The sequence below is a fragment of the Urocampus carinirostris genome, chromosome 1 (assembly GCF_059441175.1).
Source record: "Urocampus carinirostris isolate Australia breed hairy pipefish chromosome 1, RoL_Ucar_1.0, whole genome shotgun sequence".
Classification (NCBI taxonomy): Eukaryota; Metazoa; Chordata; class Actinopteri; order Syngnathiformes; family Syngnathidae; genus Urocampus; species Urocampus carinirostris.
The window spans coordinates 64,246,450-64,266,840 of record NC_142349.1 but is presented as its reverse complement, the minus strand read 5'-3'; the positions used below and the strand labels follow the sequence as shown (position 1 = coordinate 64,266,840).

Sequence of the window (20,391 nt, the reverse complement as noted above, 5' to 3'; positions counted from 1 at the left end):
ATTATATATACATATATTTGTATAGAATATTTTTACCAAAATAGGGGGTAAAATATTAAAACTATACAAACCTATACCTATATTCCACTAAGAATAAGAGAAATATGTATTATCAGCGATCTATCATATCAGACTATATATTTTTTTCTTCTATCGATGCTCATTTTTTACAGCGGATGCTCAATCTTTAACTGCAGCGCGTAGCAGCCCGGCAACGCGTACGTTAATTTCGGCAGCCAGCCGACACAGCAATCTAGTATGGTAACTACAGTCTCAGCAAGGGATGGTACCATTGTAATGGATTTACCATTTTGATTGTAAATCGGATGTTAGCTGTATATTAAGACTTTTGACCACAGCCAGCATATTCAAATTTTTTTCTGGCAGATGCTCATTTATAGTGCGTAGCAGCTCGGCAGCACATATGACAAATTCAACTGCCCCTTCGCATGTAAACCTTTTTATTTTTATAAATTATAAAATAATTAGGGCACGACGGCGGCGCAGTGGTTAGTGCATGTGCGGCACAGTTCTGAGGTCATGAAATCGGACCTCCTGTGCGGAGTTTGCATGTTCTCCCTCTGCTTGCGTGGGTTTACTCCCATATTCCAAAATATGCAGGTTGATTGGATGGTTCTAAAGGTCCATAGGTGTGATTGAGCGAGGGAGTTGTCTTTCTCTGTGTGCCCTAAGACTGGCTGGCAACCAGTTCAGCTGGGATGGGCTCCAGCACCCCCGTGACCCTACTGAGGATAAGCGGTGCAGATAATGGATGGATGCATAGAATAATTATTTTTATGATAGGAAGTAAAGTATCTTTTATTACAATTCTTCATTTAGAAAAGAATAATTGACTATATCAGAATTTTATTTTCCCCCCATTTTTTTCCCAATTCAATATCCAGAAACAGCGTAGCAGCTAGGCAACTCTTATGACTATTCGCAGGGTTGGGTAGGGTTACTTTAACTGGATTACTTTCAATTACTCCAATACCAAATATGGTAATAAAAGACAAAAGAAACTGACTCACAACACGTGGTAAGCTTTCTCTTCTGGCTTTGATCTCCGGCAAAACTAACATCAAATGCGACAGAAACAAAATGAAAATAAATCTGAACAGCTTGCCAACATCATTTTTGCCGTTCCATGTATTCCGTTACTCTCCAAGCCTGCACAAAATTGAGTCATTTGATTCATTTTTATAGTTTATTTTGTCTTTTATTAGCATATTTGGTATTGGAGTAATCCAAAAGTAATTGAAAGTAATCCAGATAAAGTAACCCTACCCAACCCTGACTATTCGGGCAGCCAGCCGGCACGGCAACCACTGCACTCAGTTCAACTGAGGTCTCGGCAGGTGTTGGCGTCACTATAAAGGGTTTACCACCAGTTGATAGAAATGAAGGCGTTTTAAAATTGAAACCACATGTATGATTTATTTCAATAAAATGAGTGATTTTACAAGCATATAATTTCAATAAGAGCTAATTTCATGAATGCAAAGGTCTGTACACCAGTAAGCCAGACTCTCAAAGACCCCCTCTCTCGCTGTGACATAGCGATGGGACGTCACCTTGTAACAGTTGGGTCTCGGCAGTTTTACAATATGTACAGTTACTACATTGTGCAAACTGCATGTTACACTTTCCTAAGCGTTTCACTTTTACAATATGTACAGAATTCAACTTCCTGGGAGTGTCATCGCTCACACCGACGAGGGTTGCAAAAAAACTGGGAATTTGTGGCTTGACCGAGGGGAAAGGTTTAGTGCCGTTGACGGTGAGAGACGTCAAACGTCTCTCTGTTTAAGTAGGATGGAAGTAGATCGTTTAGGAGAGATTTCGATATTCATGTTTGTTTTATAAATCTTGATAGTGTCATCTACATTTTGTGGATGTCTAATTTAGACATATCTAGAAATAAATGTATGAAATGTGCAAATATATGCCATGTAAATAAACACAAAAATACATAAATATAAGACGGATGCAATTTCTTCAATTATTGATGCATTTTGTCATTTTATTGTGGTATTTGTCAGGTATTTATTGTGATGTGTATTCTGTCTTTTATATTTTGTCATTTTGGCATGTTATTATTGTTATTTTATTTATTTTTTGTTATTTCGTTGTGTATTTTCTTTTGTGGGGTATTTTGTCATGTGTTATTTTGTTATTCATTTTGTTGTGTATTTTATCATTTTGGCGTGTATCATGTATCTTTTTAATTTTCTTATCAATTTTGTTTTTTGCATGTTTTTTGTGATTTTGTCATTTATTTTGTCATTATTTTGTTATTCATTTTGTTACGTATTTTCCCATTTATTCATTTTTTTTTAATTTACTTTGGGTGTGTATTGTCATTTTGGCATGTATTTTTCCATCTTTTTCATTTGTTATCAATTTTGTTGTACATTTTTTGTAGTGGTTTTAGATTTTGTTGTGCATTTTCTCATTTATTTTTTATTTTATTTAGATTCTTTTTCATTAATTTTGTCGTAAATTTTAGCATTTTTACTTGTATTTTGCCATTTTTTTTATTTCATCAATTTTTTTGTACATTTTCTCATTAATTTTGTTGTGCATTTTCTCATTTATTTTTTATTTTATGTATATTATTTTTTTATTAATTTTGTAGTATATTTTGTCATTTTGGCATGTATTTTGTCATTTTTATGTCGTCATTAATTTTGTTGTGCATTTTTGGTCATGTTTTTGTGATTTTGTCATGTACTTTGTCATTATTTTTAATTTTGTTATTGTTGTGTATTTTCTCATTTATTCTTTTTTGTTTTGTTACTAATTTTGTCGTGAATCTTATCATATTGGCGTGTATTTTGTCATCTTTTTCATTTTTTTTTAATCAATTCTGTCGTGTATTTTGTCATTTATGGTGTATTTCATAGTGTTATTTTGTTGTGTATATTGTTACTTTTTTCTTGTCATTTACTCTTTTCTTATTTTGTCGCATATTTCATAACAAAAATTCTTCATTCAAATGAGGCAGCGACCTAATTGTCTGAGCGAATAGGCTATAGGGGAAAAGTTCAGCTTGTTTGACCTGACAAAATGCATCATTATATGAATTGCATCAATGTCATATTTAGAAATGACGAGTTATATCTATGTGTTGATTCATTTGCAGGTATTTACGTATTAATATATTTATTTCTACTCGTGCCAGGATTGTTCTTCCATAAAATTTAAGCTCAATAGCCAAAAATTCCCAGTTTTCCCTGTCCCATGCGACCTTACAGTGCACACAACACACATCTAACACGCTAATAACTTTCCAAACCTGGCCCTACTCATAAAGAGGAGCGGTTAAAAATAAAACAAAGGAACTCTGGAGTGAGCCATGTAGATTCCAGGAGTGAAACAGCCAATGGAGATACAACATGAAGCTGCCGCTCTGCGATTGGCTGCGGATTGACCCAATAACACGCGAGCTGCTCTTCTCTAATCCACGCCCCCCCTGATCCAGGGTACACTGAAATTGAAGTTGCTTTCCTTGTGAAATATATTCATGCCCGACTCCTGGAGAAGGATAATGGAAGGGATGGAGGACTGATATGAATGCTCCGACCTGCTTTAAGGGGACTGAGCTGGGGGGTGGATGGAGACCACGCCCGAGGATTTGAATTTGGGCAGGTGGAGGCCGAATTTGTTCTCCACTCCGGCGAAGGTGGCGGCGGCTAAACGGTAGCCTCCCACGTGATCGGCGTTGATGGGCGGCAGCTCCGAGATGCGAGACTTGGGCGTGGGCTCGGATCCGGACGGGCGACTGTAATGAGGACCACAGAAAACAAAGAGAATTGAGTCTGTTGCTTTGTTAAGTCCAGGCAATTTATTATTGCAGTCCCTTGTTACGGCCATTTTTCTAACTTCGAGACAGCAACGAATTCGTTTCTCTGTGCCCAATGCGAACAAAATGATGAGTTGGGTCTCTAAGATGATAGTCTGCGACTGGTAGATATCGTAGGATGGTGGTCTGCAATTGATTTATGTCACAGCATCATGAAGATGTCAATATGCTATTGGCTGAACTTCCTCCCACAATGCCTTTCTGTTTTTTTGTTCATAATTGTATGAGCTTTGTAAAAACTTTCGTTAGTTAGTGCAACACTGTATTGTACTGTTTGTATTCCTTATGGGTCCCAAGAAGTACACTGATGCTAAACATGATAACCATGGAAACAAAGCTCGCGATTAACAAGAAATACGAAAAAGGCACACTACATCATTACCCTTGTATAACCAATCGACGATCGGGACAGTTACAAAGAATAAAAGTCTGAAAATCCTCGTAAGTGAGTCTTAAAGTCAGTTTTATGATCTCCTGTCCCCTCGAATCTTTTGCATCCAACTGCGACTCAATTATACCAGCTCAAGAAATGTCACACAAAAGTTGAAAATAAAATTAATTTACTTGTATATCTGCAATGTTATTCAATCATTTTCACATATATTACATATAACTAAAGCTTACTGTGTATATTATTTTGTTTAATCTGTATTACCAAGGGTTCGCAGCTAAATACCATAGTTTCTATCCCTTGGTGTATACCAATTTCTTTTTGCAATCCCCAACTCAGAACGGGTAAATGTCGTACCCTGGGGGGGGGGGGTATACTGGTGTGTGTGTGTATCTATTACACATATATAAATATATATATATATATAAATACACACACACACATATATACATGTAGAAAGGGGGAACAAGAGAAAACCCCCTTGCTACTTGGCGTTTCTGTTATTGCTGGATCACTCCTTTGCAAATTTTTGATTGAATGTCTACAATTTGTTTATTGTGGTCAGAGAGAGCACAGATTAAGTCCTGCACAGGGCAAACTGTGATTGTGTGCACTCCTGTGATAGGCTTGTGTTGGCATGCGAGTATGCATATCAAGTCAAAACAAACACGGCGGACGGCTACAGCTAGCTTTTAGCGCCTTGTTGCATTGAAAAGAAATTCATCAATGAAATCGGACTCTAAGGAAAGTCAGAAGAGCGCATAGAAACAGCTCATCACTACCAGGTGTTCCAGAGACTGTTATCGGGTACAAAAATCGACTGAGGCAGAGTCTAAATCGAAAGCAATAGCGAGGCTGCCGGTCCGGCCTACTGCTATGGCTAAGCTAACAACCCTGCAGAGCCTGTATCTGAACAACGCCAGATCCATTAACCATGAACTACAACACGTGGAAAACCGCTACAATTTGGACTCATCGGGGCCTTGGCTCCAATCAAGTATATATATACCTGCACACACATATAAAAACAGACCCCACCCAAGGGCAAAACATCCCCGGGTGGAAACACATGTTGGCCTGAAGAGGGATGGGCACCACCAGAGTGGACTTGCCCAAGACACACCACAGGAAATGATGCCCCTACGACCATAACGGTTAAAAGATCCAACCAACTGACCATAAATTAGACTAGTGCTATAAAATGTATTCAATTTCTTTCCAGCATCATGACCAAAATGGCAACTGCTGTCCCGGTCGTACTGAGAAACAAAAAGAACTTACTGTCCTCCAAAGTCGATATAAAACCACCTCTGCAAAAGTTCATAGGTCACCAGAGTCACGCCAAACTGAGGTGAGGAGCGGCACATACGAGCTGAAAAGGAAAAACGGCATTGTGTGAAGGCCCACCACAACAAATAAATGAAGCGCTCCCTTTCTCTCCAACTGACCTCCTGCTCCCTTCCAGAGAGCTCGGAATCCTTCTTCCCGCATGATCTTGCGGAAGCAATCGGTGACACCGGTGTAAGTGGTCTGGCCCGCCCGGGCGGCCACTTGCAGCCGAGTTTTGATAACGTCTGCTGGTGTCACCAGCGAGGCCGCCGGGATACCTGCAAACAAAAATACAATAGCCCGAGTTGCGGTGGGAGGAAAATAGCCAGTAGGGCACGAGTGTCCTCCACAAAGAAAAATAAATTAAGACAAAGTTATTACAGATAATGGGAAGTCAAATTTAAGACTGTTTACTGCCTTTTTAAATCAGGTTTAAGACCATGACGACAAAAAACTAAACGAAATCAAACAAACAAAAAAAAACACAAATATTCACTGCACACAATAGATCGGGCTTCATACACATTACCTAGTAGAGCTTTTAGCTATGGCAAAAAAAAAAAGTTTGTCAGACAGCCACTTCTCATCAGATGTACACTTTCCAGGCATGGCCCAAAGTAAACGTATCTGTCCCAAGTTGCTATGTGTATTGTGGGTAGACCTAAGAAATGCATCTGCTCTGGGAGGCCCGACTGAAACCACATCACCGTTTTGATAGTTCCGTCATTGTGGTCACGCGATGTCGCGCCTAAAGTAAATCGATGAGCTATTAAAAAAGATAATTGATAAATGTTACTCAGACTTTCAAAAATTGGATTTAAGACATTTTAAAACCGATTAGGGCCTTATTCTTAGAATAATAAATGTATAGCTTTTAAACCTTTTTAAGGATTCGCGGGAACCCTTTAAGAACAATAACGGCTAAATATTTGAAAAAAGTCAGCGAGAAAGAATCACTCCTCACACATACACACAAAAAAAAAGGTACTCACTAATAAAATACGAAAATATGGATTTTCTTCAGGCTAAGCTTCTCAAATTAATTGAAATTGCCAGGCTGGTTTTGGGCTTTAATACCCACGGGCCGGGCTGGATTTTTAAGCTTAATCTTAACACTAGTAGGCACTTATATTTAGGAAGATACATTTCAAAGCAATTCGAGCTGAAAAATCGATACTTTATATAAAAATCTTACTTGAGAATGCATTTTAGAGGCCTATTTTTGCATGATTTCTTGCCCCATTAATACAATGTGACCTTGTTGGCCTTGAGAGGGACGGGCGCCATTAGATAGATAGAGATAGACAGATACTTAATTCACCCCCGTAGGGGAATCCACACTTCCAGCAGTCTCCGTTGTTGTTTATTAACAGATTAACATGATGCCCTCGGGGTGCTTGTTGTAGTTTAGCGGAGTGGTTGACGTCACACGCTAGTCCAAAAGTTCGACGTCCCTGCGGCAGATGGAAATCTTTGTGCCCAGGGATGCACCACCTCGTGTTAGCGAGTCCACCTCCTCTCTGCTTCCTGCAGGTTTTCTTGTCTCTGTCTAACAGCGCTGAAGCCGGGTAGCTCCGGGTAGCTCCACGTTACCAACTGCACTACCTGTGCGCTTTGATGTGTTTCACCCGCACAGCCGGTTCGTCGGTCTTATTTGGTAGGGAGCTCACATTTACCATGATTATGGACGGTACCGAAGACTTATAACGCCACTAGCCGCTTAGCCTTAGCTCCGGCTCTGCATCCACGATAGGGCCCCCTCGTCACGCCGGCACGAGAATTCTTCAGGGCAAGGAGTTGATTCCTCGAATAAATGCATTTTTGTGCGTTAAAACCCATGTCCACAGGATAGAAAGTAATCCAAAGTGTAGTTGTCAAACGGGACGAAAAACACCAAAGATAGAAGCGGACAATAAAAACAATAAATCACAAAAAGCGCCGCTTTGATCTTTTAGCCGTATGTGCCAAAGACACACCACAGGAAATGGTGCCCCAAAAACTTTAGTGGTTAAGGAATCCAACCACACGTTTTATACACCTATTTTTGAGGTGGAGTCTCACTTGGGATCTGGTTAAAAAAACACTGCCCTAAATTAAGAAGATTCTTTGAATCTTATGAGGAACATTTCTGTTTTTTTCTTTCCCAGATGTGGTGTATTATTGTGCATTCACCTGCAATGGCTCCAGCCGTGAGGAGCTGCAAAGGGCCGAGCCGTCCTTGATCGTCAGCCATCGAAGACTTGAGGTGGGCGTAAGCAGGGAAATAGATAGCGGAGAAAGGGATGTCCCTCAGGAAACACGCCTTAGCTCCCTAAAAACAAACACACCATGGAATGAGCCCAACGAAGGTATAGATATCCGTCACCGATATTTACCTTGTAGAGGCCAAAGAAGCCCAAATCTCGCACCACGTTGAGAGCGCTAACTCGAGGCCCTGTGGTGATCTCACCGGCCACTTGCAAACGGATCTTCACGATCTCCAGAGGGTTTGTGAAGATCACCTGGGAACCTCCAGCCTTCATTAATAAGGAGAACGGGATTTCGTTACTAAGCACGCTTCACGACGTACAGTACTCGTGTGTGATGAGCGTGACTTACACAGCCACCAGCCATGATCTCAGCAAGAAAAGGGATGGAGTTGTCCTTGTCGGTGAACTTGTCTCGTACAAAGTCGTTCACCTGTGGAGGGGAAATACTAATTAACATAGGTTCGCCCATCTTTGACAATATATTTTTAAAATTTCTATTCAAACGCAGTGGTACTTCGATATAGTTGGTGTAAAGTGTAAAGAAGAGGCGAGCCGTTTCTTTTGAAATGAAAGTGGAATAAGAAAGCTTGATGCGGTTGAGAAAATGGTTGGAACAAACTGGTGTTTGACCTGAAAGTCGGAATCTTTTTTGCTGCAGTGTTCGATCAAAAAAAGGGAAACGAGGAACCATTTTGGCTTCTCTTGCCCGGTCAGGTAGCATCATGTCAAGACAGATAGTCAATCTGACACGTGTTGAGAATTTATTGGGATTTAGTCTGTTTTTTTTTGCTGATCATAATGTGTCTGAAGAAAGTTAGTCATGAGGGGAAGGAAAAGAGGAAAAGAATGGGAACAACAATCGAGTCAAAGAAGGAAATGATTTTGAAATACGAGAACCATTTCCTGTGCGAGTGTTTGCCTATTTGAAAGAACATTGATAAAGTTGCTATCTTGCTGCTAGCACATACTTTGTGCTATTTTGAGCTGTTACTAATATGATCTGTATTTGTCAGTGTGCTGCAATAAACTGACATGAATTCTGGCATTCTGCTTTGACAATGCATGCGAAGCTTGGCTACATCACATTTGTTTACAAACACGGAAAGGACTTCATAGGTGTTGGGCAATTAGTGAATTTAATACAGAAGCAAAAAAGAAAAAGTACTGTATTTATGAGAAAGAAAAATGAGCCAGATTTGGACTCATATTAACTATATTGATTGCAGCGAAGGAGAGTGCTTTTAATCTTAGAAAATGCTGATCTTTTGCTTTTTGGATTACTCATTATAATTTTTTGCGTGTTTTTCAGAGGATCTGTGACCATATTGGTTACAATATAATAGTAAGTAGTTAATATAAATAATTTACATTTTATTTTTTTGCATTTTCAGGGATTTTTTATTGTTGACTTTAAATCTGTTCAATGTGTATAAAACTAAAATGTGTTTGTCAAAGACCCCCTGCAAAACATGTGAAATTACTCATAATTAAATAGATTTATGTATTCTTAAATTATTATTATTGAAAATATATCCTTATAAAAAAAAATAAAAAAAATTGAGGAGCCGTTTGGGAGCCCAAAGACAGTGAGCCGAGCCAAAAGATGGATTTTCTAAGTAGAGCTGTCCTCTTGTGTGCGACCAGGAGGCGGTGACACTCCACATGACAACGCCATCATGGCAATCCAACAGAGCAGGCTTGTCAGCGTCATTTTCACTGACTTTAAAAAAAGGTCACTTATTGTGTGGTCTATGGAGTCAGACTGGTAAGAAACATGGCACTTTATGCAAAATTCAAGCATTTTCAAAGATTTTAGGCACCCGTACGAACCCTTTAAGTATATTTCTTTGTTCACTAAAGTTATTGAGTGTACGACCAGCTATTTATTCCCTTAACCTTTATAAACTTTCCAATATATTAGACACCAATGTTACGCCGTCCCCATTTACAGTGTTTTCATTTGCTACAGCATTTTTCCCGTGACATCACATCAATGATAATTACTTCGCGCTGTAGGTGGTAGCTAGTCCTTTCTGCTGTAATAATAATAAACTAATTGTGGTCATAATAGCTAAATGTGTTAGTGTGTTAACAAATGAGGGGGCGGGGACTCACAGTGAGTTTGATGGCCTTCTCGGGTGCTACACCGATAAGCTGAGGAACCAGACCTGTAGGGGATCATGCGGGACAAGAGTTTGTATTTGCTTGTGCTGTTAATTGAATGCAAGCAATAGAACAAGCAGGCAAGGTTTACTTAGCAGTGCGTACCTCTGTAGAAACCAAAGAAGCCCTCGTAGCGAAGGACCTTCTTCGCACAGTCAAAGCTGTTCTTGTACATCAGCTCCCCGACAAAAGAGCCCGTGGACCTTTGGTTCTGCATTCTGGTCTTGACCAAGTCGATCGGGTAGACCGCCGTGGCGCCCGTGGCTGGGTAGAAAAAAGGCAAGCTAAAGAACAAATTGCTTCTCTGGCTGTGTTGATGACTCTCAGAGGAAGAACTTACCTCCGGCGATGGAGCCCAAAGTGAACCTGTAGGCCGATTCTGCAACTTGAAGCCACACGGGCCTTGAACCATCCGCATGAGTCTGAGTCTTAGAGAAAAATGAACGGATCCTTAATACAATGTGACCTGCAATTGAAGTCATGAATCCTACACGCTACCTGTTTTTGGGTTTCAGCCAGGTTATAAGGGAGACTTCCTTCTTCCAACGGAGCTATTCTCTCAATGTCAGCAAGATTCAAGCGCCTGACACACAAACACGTGCCATCACTTCCGAGAAAGTACTAAGGTGAATTTACTAAGGATGCATCGAATTTTTTGGTACTGAATGCATTTCTGCCAAAAAAGAGCAAAAGTGCAAGCTTTTACCAATAAGACATTTTCTCAAAGGCTCGTTTGTCCCTCTGTTTCCAAGTTCTTGTTAGCTGCTGGACGGCCTTTGGCTTATGTTTACATGCTAACACTAAAGAGCTAACTTACTAAGCAAAATTAGATTTGAGGGGGTCCCCTCTTACTTGATTATTTGCATACCTAATTTAACTCATTCCATGTTTTACTCGAGGGGTGGGCTACTATTTGGAGTCTGGGGCCACATCGAGTTCAAAAGTTTGGGCAGAGGGACCATCTTGGAGACAGTGACAATTATTTTCATTTATGAATAAATGTACATAGAGACATGTTATATTTATTTTGAAATAAAGTTATCTTATCAAATTGGCATTGGAACGATCACAATTAAAGCAAAATAATATTTGTTAAAATTTCTGTTTTGATATATTAAAGTATTACTGTAGTTGTAGTTTGGAGGGATGATTTTTTTTTGTCTTTCTGGAGTTACATTTTTGTTAAAATTCTGCATTTTTTTTGTAATATTACTGTAGTTTTATTTTTGTAGTATTTGTATAACGTATCTGAAATAGTTTGTTGTGGTATTTCCATATTATTATTTTCTTAGTACTTCTGTAGTATTTTTGTGGTATTTCGATAATAGAATTTTTGTTGTACAGACGCTGCCCTACTTACGAACGAGATAGGTTCCCGAAGATCGTTCGTAAGTTGAATTTGTTCGTAAGTGGCTTCAGTGCTATAGTGTGTATGTTTAAGGTTTATATAAGTATATTTAAGCCTTGTATAAGTAACCTGCATTATTTTGTACTAAAAAATAAACATTTGATAAAATAACATGATCTATAAGGATAAATAAAGTGAAGTATAACTTACTTTTGGAAGAGTTAGGTGACTTCCAACTCCATGGTAAGAAGTGGACAAAAAAAGTGATCTAACCATTTTCTCAACCGCATCAAGCTTTCTTATTCCACTTTCTTTTCAAGAGAAACAGCTCGCCTCTTCTTTAAACTTTACATCAACCATATCGAATGGATGCACGAAATATTGAACAATAGAAATATCAAAGTTCTTAGCTCGCTAGAGATACAGTGCAGTGTGTATACACACAAACTAGGAAGTAGAAGCCGGATTTCTTCTTCGGGTGGATGATGGGTGACCTCTCACAGCGCCACGCGGCAGAAAGAAACACTACAGTAATGTCCTGTAATCGGAAAATGGTGCACACGATACAAAATATAATCCAAAGCAATGTCCGGATATTTTTCGACATCCCGAAAAAAAAAGATCGTATTTACTGTTTTGCGTAAATCAAATGGTCGTAAGTAGGGGAGCGTCTGTTTTTGAGTTTTTCCTTGCCCTCATGAGCGGATGGTTTAATAATAGTCTGTGGTTTGCAATAATCTGTGGTCTGTGCAGCCCTTTGAGACTCTTTGTGTTTAAGGGCTATACAAATAAACATGACTTGACATTTTCAGGTTTCAGTCCCAGATTTTTCTTTTGATGCAGCCCTAACATTTATCATCAAGTGAATCTGAATTCAAATGCATAATTTAATCGAAAGAGTTTCCATGCTCCTTATCACTAATCGGAAGTGTCATTTACCAGATCTGAGTCAATGTTGACTGACTCACTTTGAACTGATAAAAACAAGTATTGAACTGACCCCGGTTGTTAGTTGTAAGGCAATACTCATGTGTTTACCCTGAAGGGGAGTGCAGGCCTGATAACTGGTACAGGATGTCAATTTCCATTGGCGTGATTTGACCAAACTTGTTGGCAGCATGAACAAACTCCTCTACAGGGGACAGATGAGATAAGATTTGAAAGGAGATGTGAGAAAGTAAATATAAAGAGCTGGCTTTCAAGATGCGTTTTAAGACCCCAAATGAACTGAAGGTGCGTACCTTTGGTGACTAGTGTGTCATTCCAGGAACCGGCCAGTGTGCTGTAGATCTTGCGGATCAGCTCCATGTTGTTGAGGAGGGAGTTGAAGGCGTTGAAGTAAGAGAAGCTGACTAGGTGAGAGGTGCCGCCTCCTGCTGCCTACAAGGGCAACGCCGCCAAAATGTTTGATTGAAAATATGTATTACGACTAAAACAACATTTTTTACAACTGACAAAGCTTCTGCACTCCAAAATGGTTTAATTTGAACTTATTTGTTCTTAAGTTGTATTTCAAAACATTTTCTCCGAGAGGGCTTTATACAGGAAAACTTCGAGATACATGGGTAACTTTGATTTCTTTTTTTTCCAAATGAAAATCTGTGTTTTTGTACGGTTTCTAAAATGCCATCCAAATAGCCTACTAAAGGTTTGGAGCTTTTAAAAAATATCAATATTATGAAAAAACATGTTTAAAGGACATCATTTTCATCCTTGGATATTAATTTATTCACTGCATTTGTCTGCTATAGGAGGTCCCAAAAACTTTTTTGCACTGCCTGTAAACAATATAAAATATTGATCTTATAGTCATCAAGTGTTTTTAGTGTGTGACAAAAATTCTAAATGAGCGAAACTAACTCACCGAGACAAGGTTCTCCTCCACAAATGGTGTAAGCATATGGTGCCGGATGGTGGCCATGATGTCACTAAAGTCCAAAGCAGATATGACTCCATTCTTCCCTTTGTCCTTCTGGGCAAAGGCCTGCCTAGCATGCTCCAACTGCAGCTCCTACAAAATAATGACACGCAATTCGAAAAGAACAACTTAGTGTTCCTTTACTGTGACAGCCAAGGAGGCGAAAGGTCGAATACTACCTGGAGGAACTGGGTGAACTCGAGGTAGTTGAGACGTTTCTTGCGGTCGTGCCCAAAGTGCAAATGGATGAACTGGCAGTCCCAGTTGAAGGGAATGTGGTGATGCACTGTGGTCTGGCTGAAAATGTCACGCACATTCTCTGTAGGGAAAAATGTGTTTTAAAAATAAAATTAAAAAATATTTAGTTTTATCTGGCACATCACACAGGTCACCTATGACCCAGAGACTGCAGTGACAATGCACTCTGGGATTTTTAGACTTGTATTACAAATTAAAGAATAATAACTGGATAGTTAAAAATTTACTTAGTTGACTCCTGATACTTTTTAGAGATCAGGTTGACAAGCCATTTTCAAACAGCACTAATCAATTCAAAATTCCGCTTGAAAATGGTAATAGCCATTTTTACATCCCCGAATAATATTTTAACTTCGCAATGTAAAACGTTTAACACTCAAACTCGACAAAAATGCGAAAAATATGAACATTTTAAAATGACAGCATTTAACCGACAACATATAAACTTGTGGCTACAGTGTGATAAGTATTAGTATTTCAAGTCTATATAAAATCTTCCAACTTGATTCACAAAAGAAAACATTTTATCCGCTAACTTTCCCATATAACTTTTAAATACATGTTTTTGATATTGGGAATTCCGTGCACTTGTTAGAAAACAATATATTTTTGATCATTAGAAAATACAGTATATTCAACAAAAATACCCTTTAAATAATTTCTAATAATTGCAATTTTGACAGCAATACTTTGCTTTTAACCACAAACTAAGATTGACTCAACATATTAGTACCCTATTTTGGTACTAATAAAAAACAGAAAAACAGAAAACCATAAATGAAAACATCCATTCTAGACAAAAAAAAAGAAACAATAATTTCAACAATGTGTAATGAGCTAGAAAGCAACAATTAGAAAATGCTTTATCTGCAGTATACTGCATGAAAACACAAGGTGCTCTTGATGACACAGAGAAAAAAGTGTAAACCCGAGAAGCTTCCCAGATTGACGGAGGCTGAAGTTAATGTCCTAACCCAAAATAAGGGCACATACCGAAGGAAATGTCTCCAGTTCCATTCTTGTCAAATAGCTGAAAGGCAACTATGAAGAGAGCGTCCGGTGCACACAACACAGACTCAAAAGCAAGAAACTCCTGGAAAGAGATGAGCCTGTCAAAGTAATCAGAAAAGAAATCCAAGTTGATTAAATATTATAACATTTGAAATGCCTTTGGTTGACTACCATTACACTGGAATACGTTTGCATTTATTCAATATAAATCAACACTCAAAACTCCATAATAAAAAAAATACAAAATAAGAGAGGTCTGTATAGTCAATGTATTACTTTTTTCACATATGACCCTTTGGATAACAAGTTGTATTGCTTATCTTTATGAGCTAACAGTAGCAAGAGTGTTATCAGGTGTTGTTTTAAGAATAACAGCGATTAATGTTTAATGATTTAGGGGCACCCACCCGTCCTTGGTGGTGTCGGCCACAGCAGCCAGCAGCTGCACGGTTTTCGGGTTGTGGTGGATTTGTGTTTGCAGGCCAAGGTACTTCTGGACAAAATCTCCCGGGGTCATGAACCTGTCACCATCCTTGTCCGCTTCACTGGCATACTGTGAATGGAAAAAGACAGAAGAAAACACAAAAGTATAAGTAGAGCACAGTGAATTGTTGCTTAAATTTCAATGACCACATAACGATTAATGTAGATCACGCGAAACATTATATAATCTGGCTAATCTCTCGCACGAGCAACACTTCATCATCAGTAGCCATGCTAATTCTAAGAGTTTTAGTTAGGAATTAGAATGCATGTGTTTTTGCAGAAATGTTCAGTAGAAAACATCTCACACACAGCATAGGCTGCAAACAAATATTTGATTATTTCATTATTCAATAAATCTGTCAATAACTGTGTGAATTAATCAGATAAACTAAAAACAACGTACGTAATTTAAGAAAGAAAAATAGTTATGTATATATGTATTAAAAAAAATAAATTTGTAGTAGATTTACCAGTAACGTGTCGGAAAACAAAATGATTATCATTATTTCTTAAGTAAAGACAAATCGCTGGAGCCAGTCCAAAGCCGCATTTGTCCAAAATAATGTAAAAGAAAATGGCAATTTTTAAAATAACACTTTTGGCTCACCAAAACTAAAGAAAAGCATTAACAATTTCACAAATTGTAACCAGTAAATTTGGGTACCAACATCAATTAAATGTTTGGTTTCAAGAATTCTCCAATAACGAATCTTCTATAATGGAGAATATTTTTTTTTTTAACAAATATTGAATATTTAGAAGATTTTCTCTAGAGACACAATCAGTCAATATTAGTAATATAATAGATATTACTTATTACTTGTGCATGCATTGTCCGTCAGTTGTATTGTTTTGTTTGAATTTGTTTTTAGAGCGGTTTGCCCAGGGAAAATTCCTTGGATCTTTTCTTGTATGTATCAGATCAAAGTTTAACTTATTATTGTTATTTGTTGAGCTTTAGTATTTAATATTAGCAATACGTTCGCACGGGGGTCTAATTTTGACGTTAACAGCTTATTTTTTGTTACTTATTAGTGTGAAGGGCTACCAGTTTTATATGTATCTCTAAAATAACAAGTAATCATGTTGTTACTATGCTATTATTCTGTTATTACCAGGTTGTTATCCTTAGAAGTAGGGTTTAAAAGGCTCAGTCAACCACTAAAACATTATGCTGGCTAGAAATAATTTCTTTTTTAGAAAATTTCAATGACTCATAAGTGTCAAGCTTTTTTAGAACCACTCGGCAGTCTACTCTGTTCTTAGGGGGTTACCTACCTGGTGCCCACAAGCACAACGTTGGTGACCACTGTGCTAGCATATTTTAATCAAAATAACCCCAAAAAAGAAAACATGAATATTGCTTCAAGAACTATTCTTAAACAAGTATTTTTCTTGATCGATTTGTATTGCCAAGAGCGATTGTGTTAAGAACAAAATGCTATGTCGTTACTCAACATACATCACCTCAGAGGCTGGCAATTACATAAAACATCCATCAATAAATTCTTATGCGTCTTATTTCCATACCGCGCAGTACTTCAACAAAAGTGAACCTGCAGGACCGATGCGACCAAGTGAGCATGTAAATAGTTTTTGCCTCGGGCTTGTTTACTTTTTGACCCTGCGTGTACATCAAAGTAGCAACAAGGCCTCTGTCACGCAACAATCACATGTTCAGTCACACACTGGCAATGCTGGGAGGAACGTGAGGGTTAACTGCTTGCTATAATGACCTTATGGGGAAGTATTAGAAAAAAGGCAAACGTGACCAGTACAGGCATCTAGCTGGTAAAAGAACGTCCTTCCTTGTGCTCTTGGGTAACAACGTTTTCTTAAGTCACACACCCAAGGACAACAAGAGTGCCAAACAAGTTCGTCAACAAGCGGCACCTCAGCGCATGTGTCCAAAGCCTTCACAAGTCACTCAAGGGATTCAACCTTGGTCGTGGGCGTATTTAGTTTCACTTAAATGTCACCCTAGAGTAGAGTTACGTTTTATACATGAAGCAAAACACCGGCCTGTTATGGACGCTTAGCTGTGGCTAACGGAGTAATTTAAGTCCTGTGACACGACCTCCTCAGCTCACTACAGCGAGCAAAATCAAACTGGCCTCACTCTTTCTCCTCATACACATGCAAGTTGTCCACCACTGCATTGGAAATGATAACAATCATCGACTGACAACAGATTAAAAACAGCACAAACATATCAATATATTGCTATTTATCAAGAGGCATGGTTGGAGGAGTGTGTCATTATGCTCAACTGTGTATTTCAAATTTGGAAAACATTATGGACCATAAGTAGAGTAAATTATTATCCTAATTTAGATATAATTTCAAAAGAGTGTGAAAATTATGGGGTTAATTGCTTCATCTTGTGCAAACGCTCTCTTTTTCTACCGTTAATTTAAAAATCGTAAGATGGCAGAAAGGATAACCATTTGTAAATGTAATCTATAAATAATCTTTGGATACGGTGATTTTAAGATGGCAGTAATATGGTTATATATCCATGTATCCATATATCCAGTTAGGTTTCTTCCAGAAAACTTGGTAAGCTTGGTGGTAAGACTAAAGACAGACCGAGAATATAATTGTACAGAGGGAAATATATGTCAATGGAAAGCTGGGGATGGACAACATGCAGCAAACGCTATTTGGAAATTTGCACAATTGGATGCAATGAGGGTGGGGTGCATTCGTTCATTTTACACGGCGGTCGTCTTTTACGATTTATCATTAGCACAGTGTTAGGACAACAAGATAATGGTGGTCTGCCAGGTTCAGACGCTGTCTAAATGTATCGCATCCCCCCACCCTTAAAATGACATATAGGTATTTTCATTTTTATCCTTTTCCCTTATAATCCTTAATTGTTAAATGGTCACAATGATTTTCACATATTGATATCATTAACATAATTTTGATTTATAAAACTATAAACTAAATTTTGAATGTAAAGTGATTCCTGATTACTTCGTTCAGTCCTGCTGTAATTCCACAAGCAGCAATCCAGACGGAAACAATGATTGCAAAATGCCATAATAATCCAGTATAAGCCTCCATAGTCAAAACCGATCACATTAAAAATGTTGTACTGCTACTACAATATACAATCGTCCATGCTGTTGTAAAAAGATGTATCTCCTTTTTCATATTTAGCGTGAATGAATGTTTACAATGAAAAAAGGGGAAAATGCACAAAATAAAATAATGTCCCAAAATGGGGAGACATCATTAAAAATAGCAGTGACGATACAATTTTACGATTTTACTTGAGGTTGCCCAAAAAGTTTTAACCTGAAGCTTTCAACTAAAAAAAGGAGCAGGCCCACAATGAAAGCTATTCTACATCCAATACGATATGGATTTTGAGTACTGTCCGGTACCATCAGAAACTATACCATCTTTTGAAGTGTTTATTTTAAATCAAAATTTGGGACGAGGCAGTTTTAAATCCTACAACTGTGGTTTGTCAATTCGATTCAGAAAAGCATTCATTCACTTTTAGAACCAAATATGAATGAATGAATGAATCAGCGTCAGCCATGCAAGGCAACTACCTGCTCTCGGGGGCATTAGGGATTCAGTGTCTTGCCCAAGGACACTTCAACATAACTCGGAGGAAACAGGACTGGAACCCGAGACCTCTTGATCCCAAGATGAGCGCTTTTCGTTGTCACAATATGTTAACCCATTTTGTAACAATGACAATAAAGGTATAAAGGTAAAGGTATATACTATTTACCTCCTGAGCCAATCAGGTATCACACTGCTACATCTACTATTTACTTCTGAGGGTTTCCTGTCTGCTTGAGTCAGCTAAGAGTCAAATATGCCCAGGAATGGCAAGATTATAATGATAAGTTACATACTGAAGAGCACAAGTACACGCACAAAAGATTTAGGAAAAAAAAAGGTAAACAAAAAGGAAACCGAAAGCTGCTGCTCCTTACATAATGACTGTTAAGACAAATTCATGACAACAACTTGGAAAATGTAACTGAAGAAGATAATTCAATTTTCTAAACGTTTTCCAGAATGTTTTGAGATTTTTTTCGATCAAAAAAAGTGTGCCTCAGTTCAAGGTTGGGTGTGGGGGATGCTGGAGCCCATCCTAGCTAACATCCGGCAATGGGCAGGAGACATCCAAGAGTAGTTGCCAGTCAATCCCAGGGCACATACAAATCCACATCAATGGACAATTTGAAGTCACCAATGAAACTGCCTTGCATATTTTTGGAATGTGGAAGAAAACCAGAGTGCCCGGACAAAACCCAAGGGAGAACATCAGTTTAGCATTATCAATTTTCTTTTTCACTCTGCTCCTTTTTTAGTCGATTCCGTGCGTACTAAATCCAGAAAAAAACAAAAGTTAAACTGAATGGACCGCTTACATGTGAGTGTAAGTATCTAAGGCAGTTTCAGAGATCCTGTACAAAATCCGATCAGTTCATTTTTCGGGTAGCTGATACCATCTCTGATTACTAACAGATACATTTGTTATGACATTCAACACGAATAGACGCTGATTATTCCACCCATCCATTGTCTGCACCGCTTAATCCTCAGTAGGGTCGCGGGGGCGCTGGAGCCCATCCCAGCTATCTTTGGGCAGGGGCCAGGGGACACTCTGAACTGGTTGCCAGCCAGTCGCAGACAATTCGCTGGCTCATTCACACCTAGGGACAATTTGGACCGACCAATAAACCTGACATGCAGGTTTTAGGAATGAGGGAGGAAACCGGAGTGCCTGGAGGAAACCCACGCAAGTACGGGGAACACATGCAAACTCCACACAGGAGGTTCGATCTCATAACCTCAGAACTGTGCCGCACACGCGCCAACCACTGCACCGCCGTGCTAAAACCACGCAAGCACGGGGAACACATGACAACTCCACACAGGAGGTTCGATCTCATAACCTCAGAACTGTGCCGCACACGCGCTAACCACTGCACCACTGTGCTTGAAACCGATTAGTCTCAAACAAAAATAACATTAAAATATTTTGTTCACATTTGTAATACTCACCTTCTGAAAGATTGTTTTGAGCTCATTTGGATCCCCGCGTTTGGTTGATTGCACCTAAACAATAAAAACATTGTTACGAGCAGTATAATGAATAGAATTAGGGGTGTTCATTCCTCCCCCTGAAAGTAATGCTAATTATAGGGTACGTAAGCTTGGAGCTCTAGCTGCAAGACGACGTGTTCGTTTTAGCACGAAGCTAACTGAGATGCTACCCGACAGAACCGGGAAGACGGTTTGTCATTCTCCCCGTAAAGTTCGCGCAGGTCGACCCGGGTTTCGACCGGCTAACTGGGCTAGCACGAAGAGGAAGCCAACTGTCACCGCGAAGAAAAT

The 20,391-nt window shown here is 38.8% G+C and overlaps 1 protein-coding gene across 1 annotated transcript in view; it reads right to left on the bottom strand.

Moving 5' to 3' along the window:
• Positions 1 to 3,026: 3,026 nt before the first annotated feature.
• Positions 3,027 to 20,391, bottom strand: part of LOC148376540 (electrogenic aspartate/glutamate antiporter SLC25A12, mitochondrial-like) — a 17,773-nt gene continuing 408 nt past the window's right edge. Inside the window, exons 2-18 of the mRNA XM_088348300.1 lie at positions 20,059 to 20,112; positions 14,940 to 15,085; positions 14,515 to 14,630; positions 13,443 to 13,582; positions 13,210 to 13,356; positions 12,587 to 12,725; positions 12,384 to 12,477; positions 10,496 to 10,580; positions 10,338 to 10,425; positions 10,103 to 10,261; positions 9,950 to 10,002; positions 8,184 to 8,264; positions 7,961 to 8,101; positions 7,758 to 7,896; positions 5,705 to 5,863; positions 5,538 to 5,628; positions 3,027 to 3,784 (exon numbers count right to left, since the gene is read on the bottom strand). Of these exons, the coding sequence (XP_088204426.1) occupies positions 3,592 to 3,784; positions 5,538 to 5,628; positions 5,705 to 5,863; positions 7,758 to 7,896; positions 7,961 to 8,101; positions 8,184 to 8,264; positions 9,950 to 10,002; positions 10,103 to 10,261; positions 10,338 to 10,425; positions 10,496 to 10,580; positions 12,384 to 12,477; positions 12,587 to 12,725; positions 13,210 to 13,356; positions 13,443 to 13,582; positions 14,515 to 14,630; positions 14,940 to 15,085; positions 20,059 to 20,112 (2,025 nt within the window). The 3' untranslated portion in view covers positions 3,027 to 3,591. The remainder of the gene's footprint in view (positions 3,785 to 5,537; positions 5,629 to 5,704; positions 5,864 to 7,757; positions 7,897 to 7,960; positions 8,102 to 8,183; positions 8,265 to 9,949; positions 10,003 to 10,102; positions 10,262 to 10,337; positions 10,426 to 10,495; positions 10,581 to 12,383; positions 12,478 to 12,586; positions 12,726 to 13,209; positions 13,357 to 13,442; positions 13,583 to 14,514; positions 14,631 to 14,939; positions 15,086 to 20,058; positions 20,113 to 20,391) is intronic.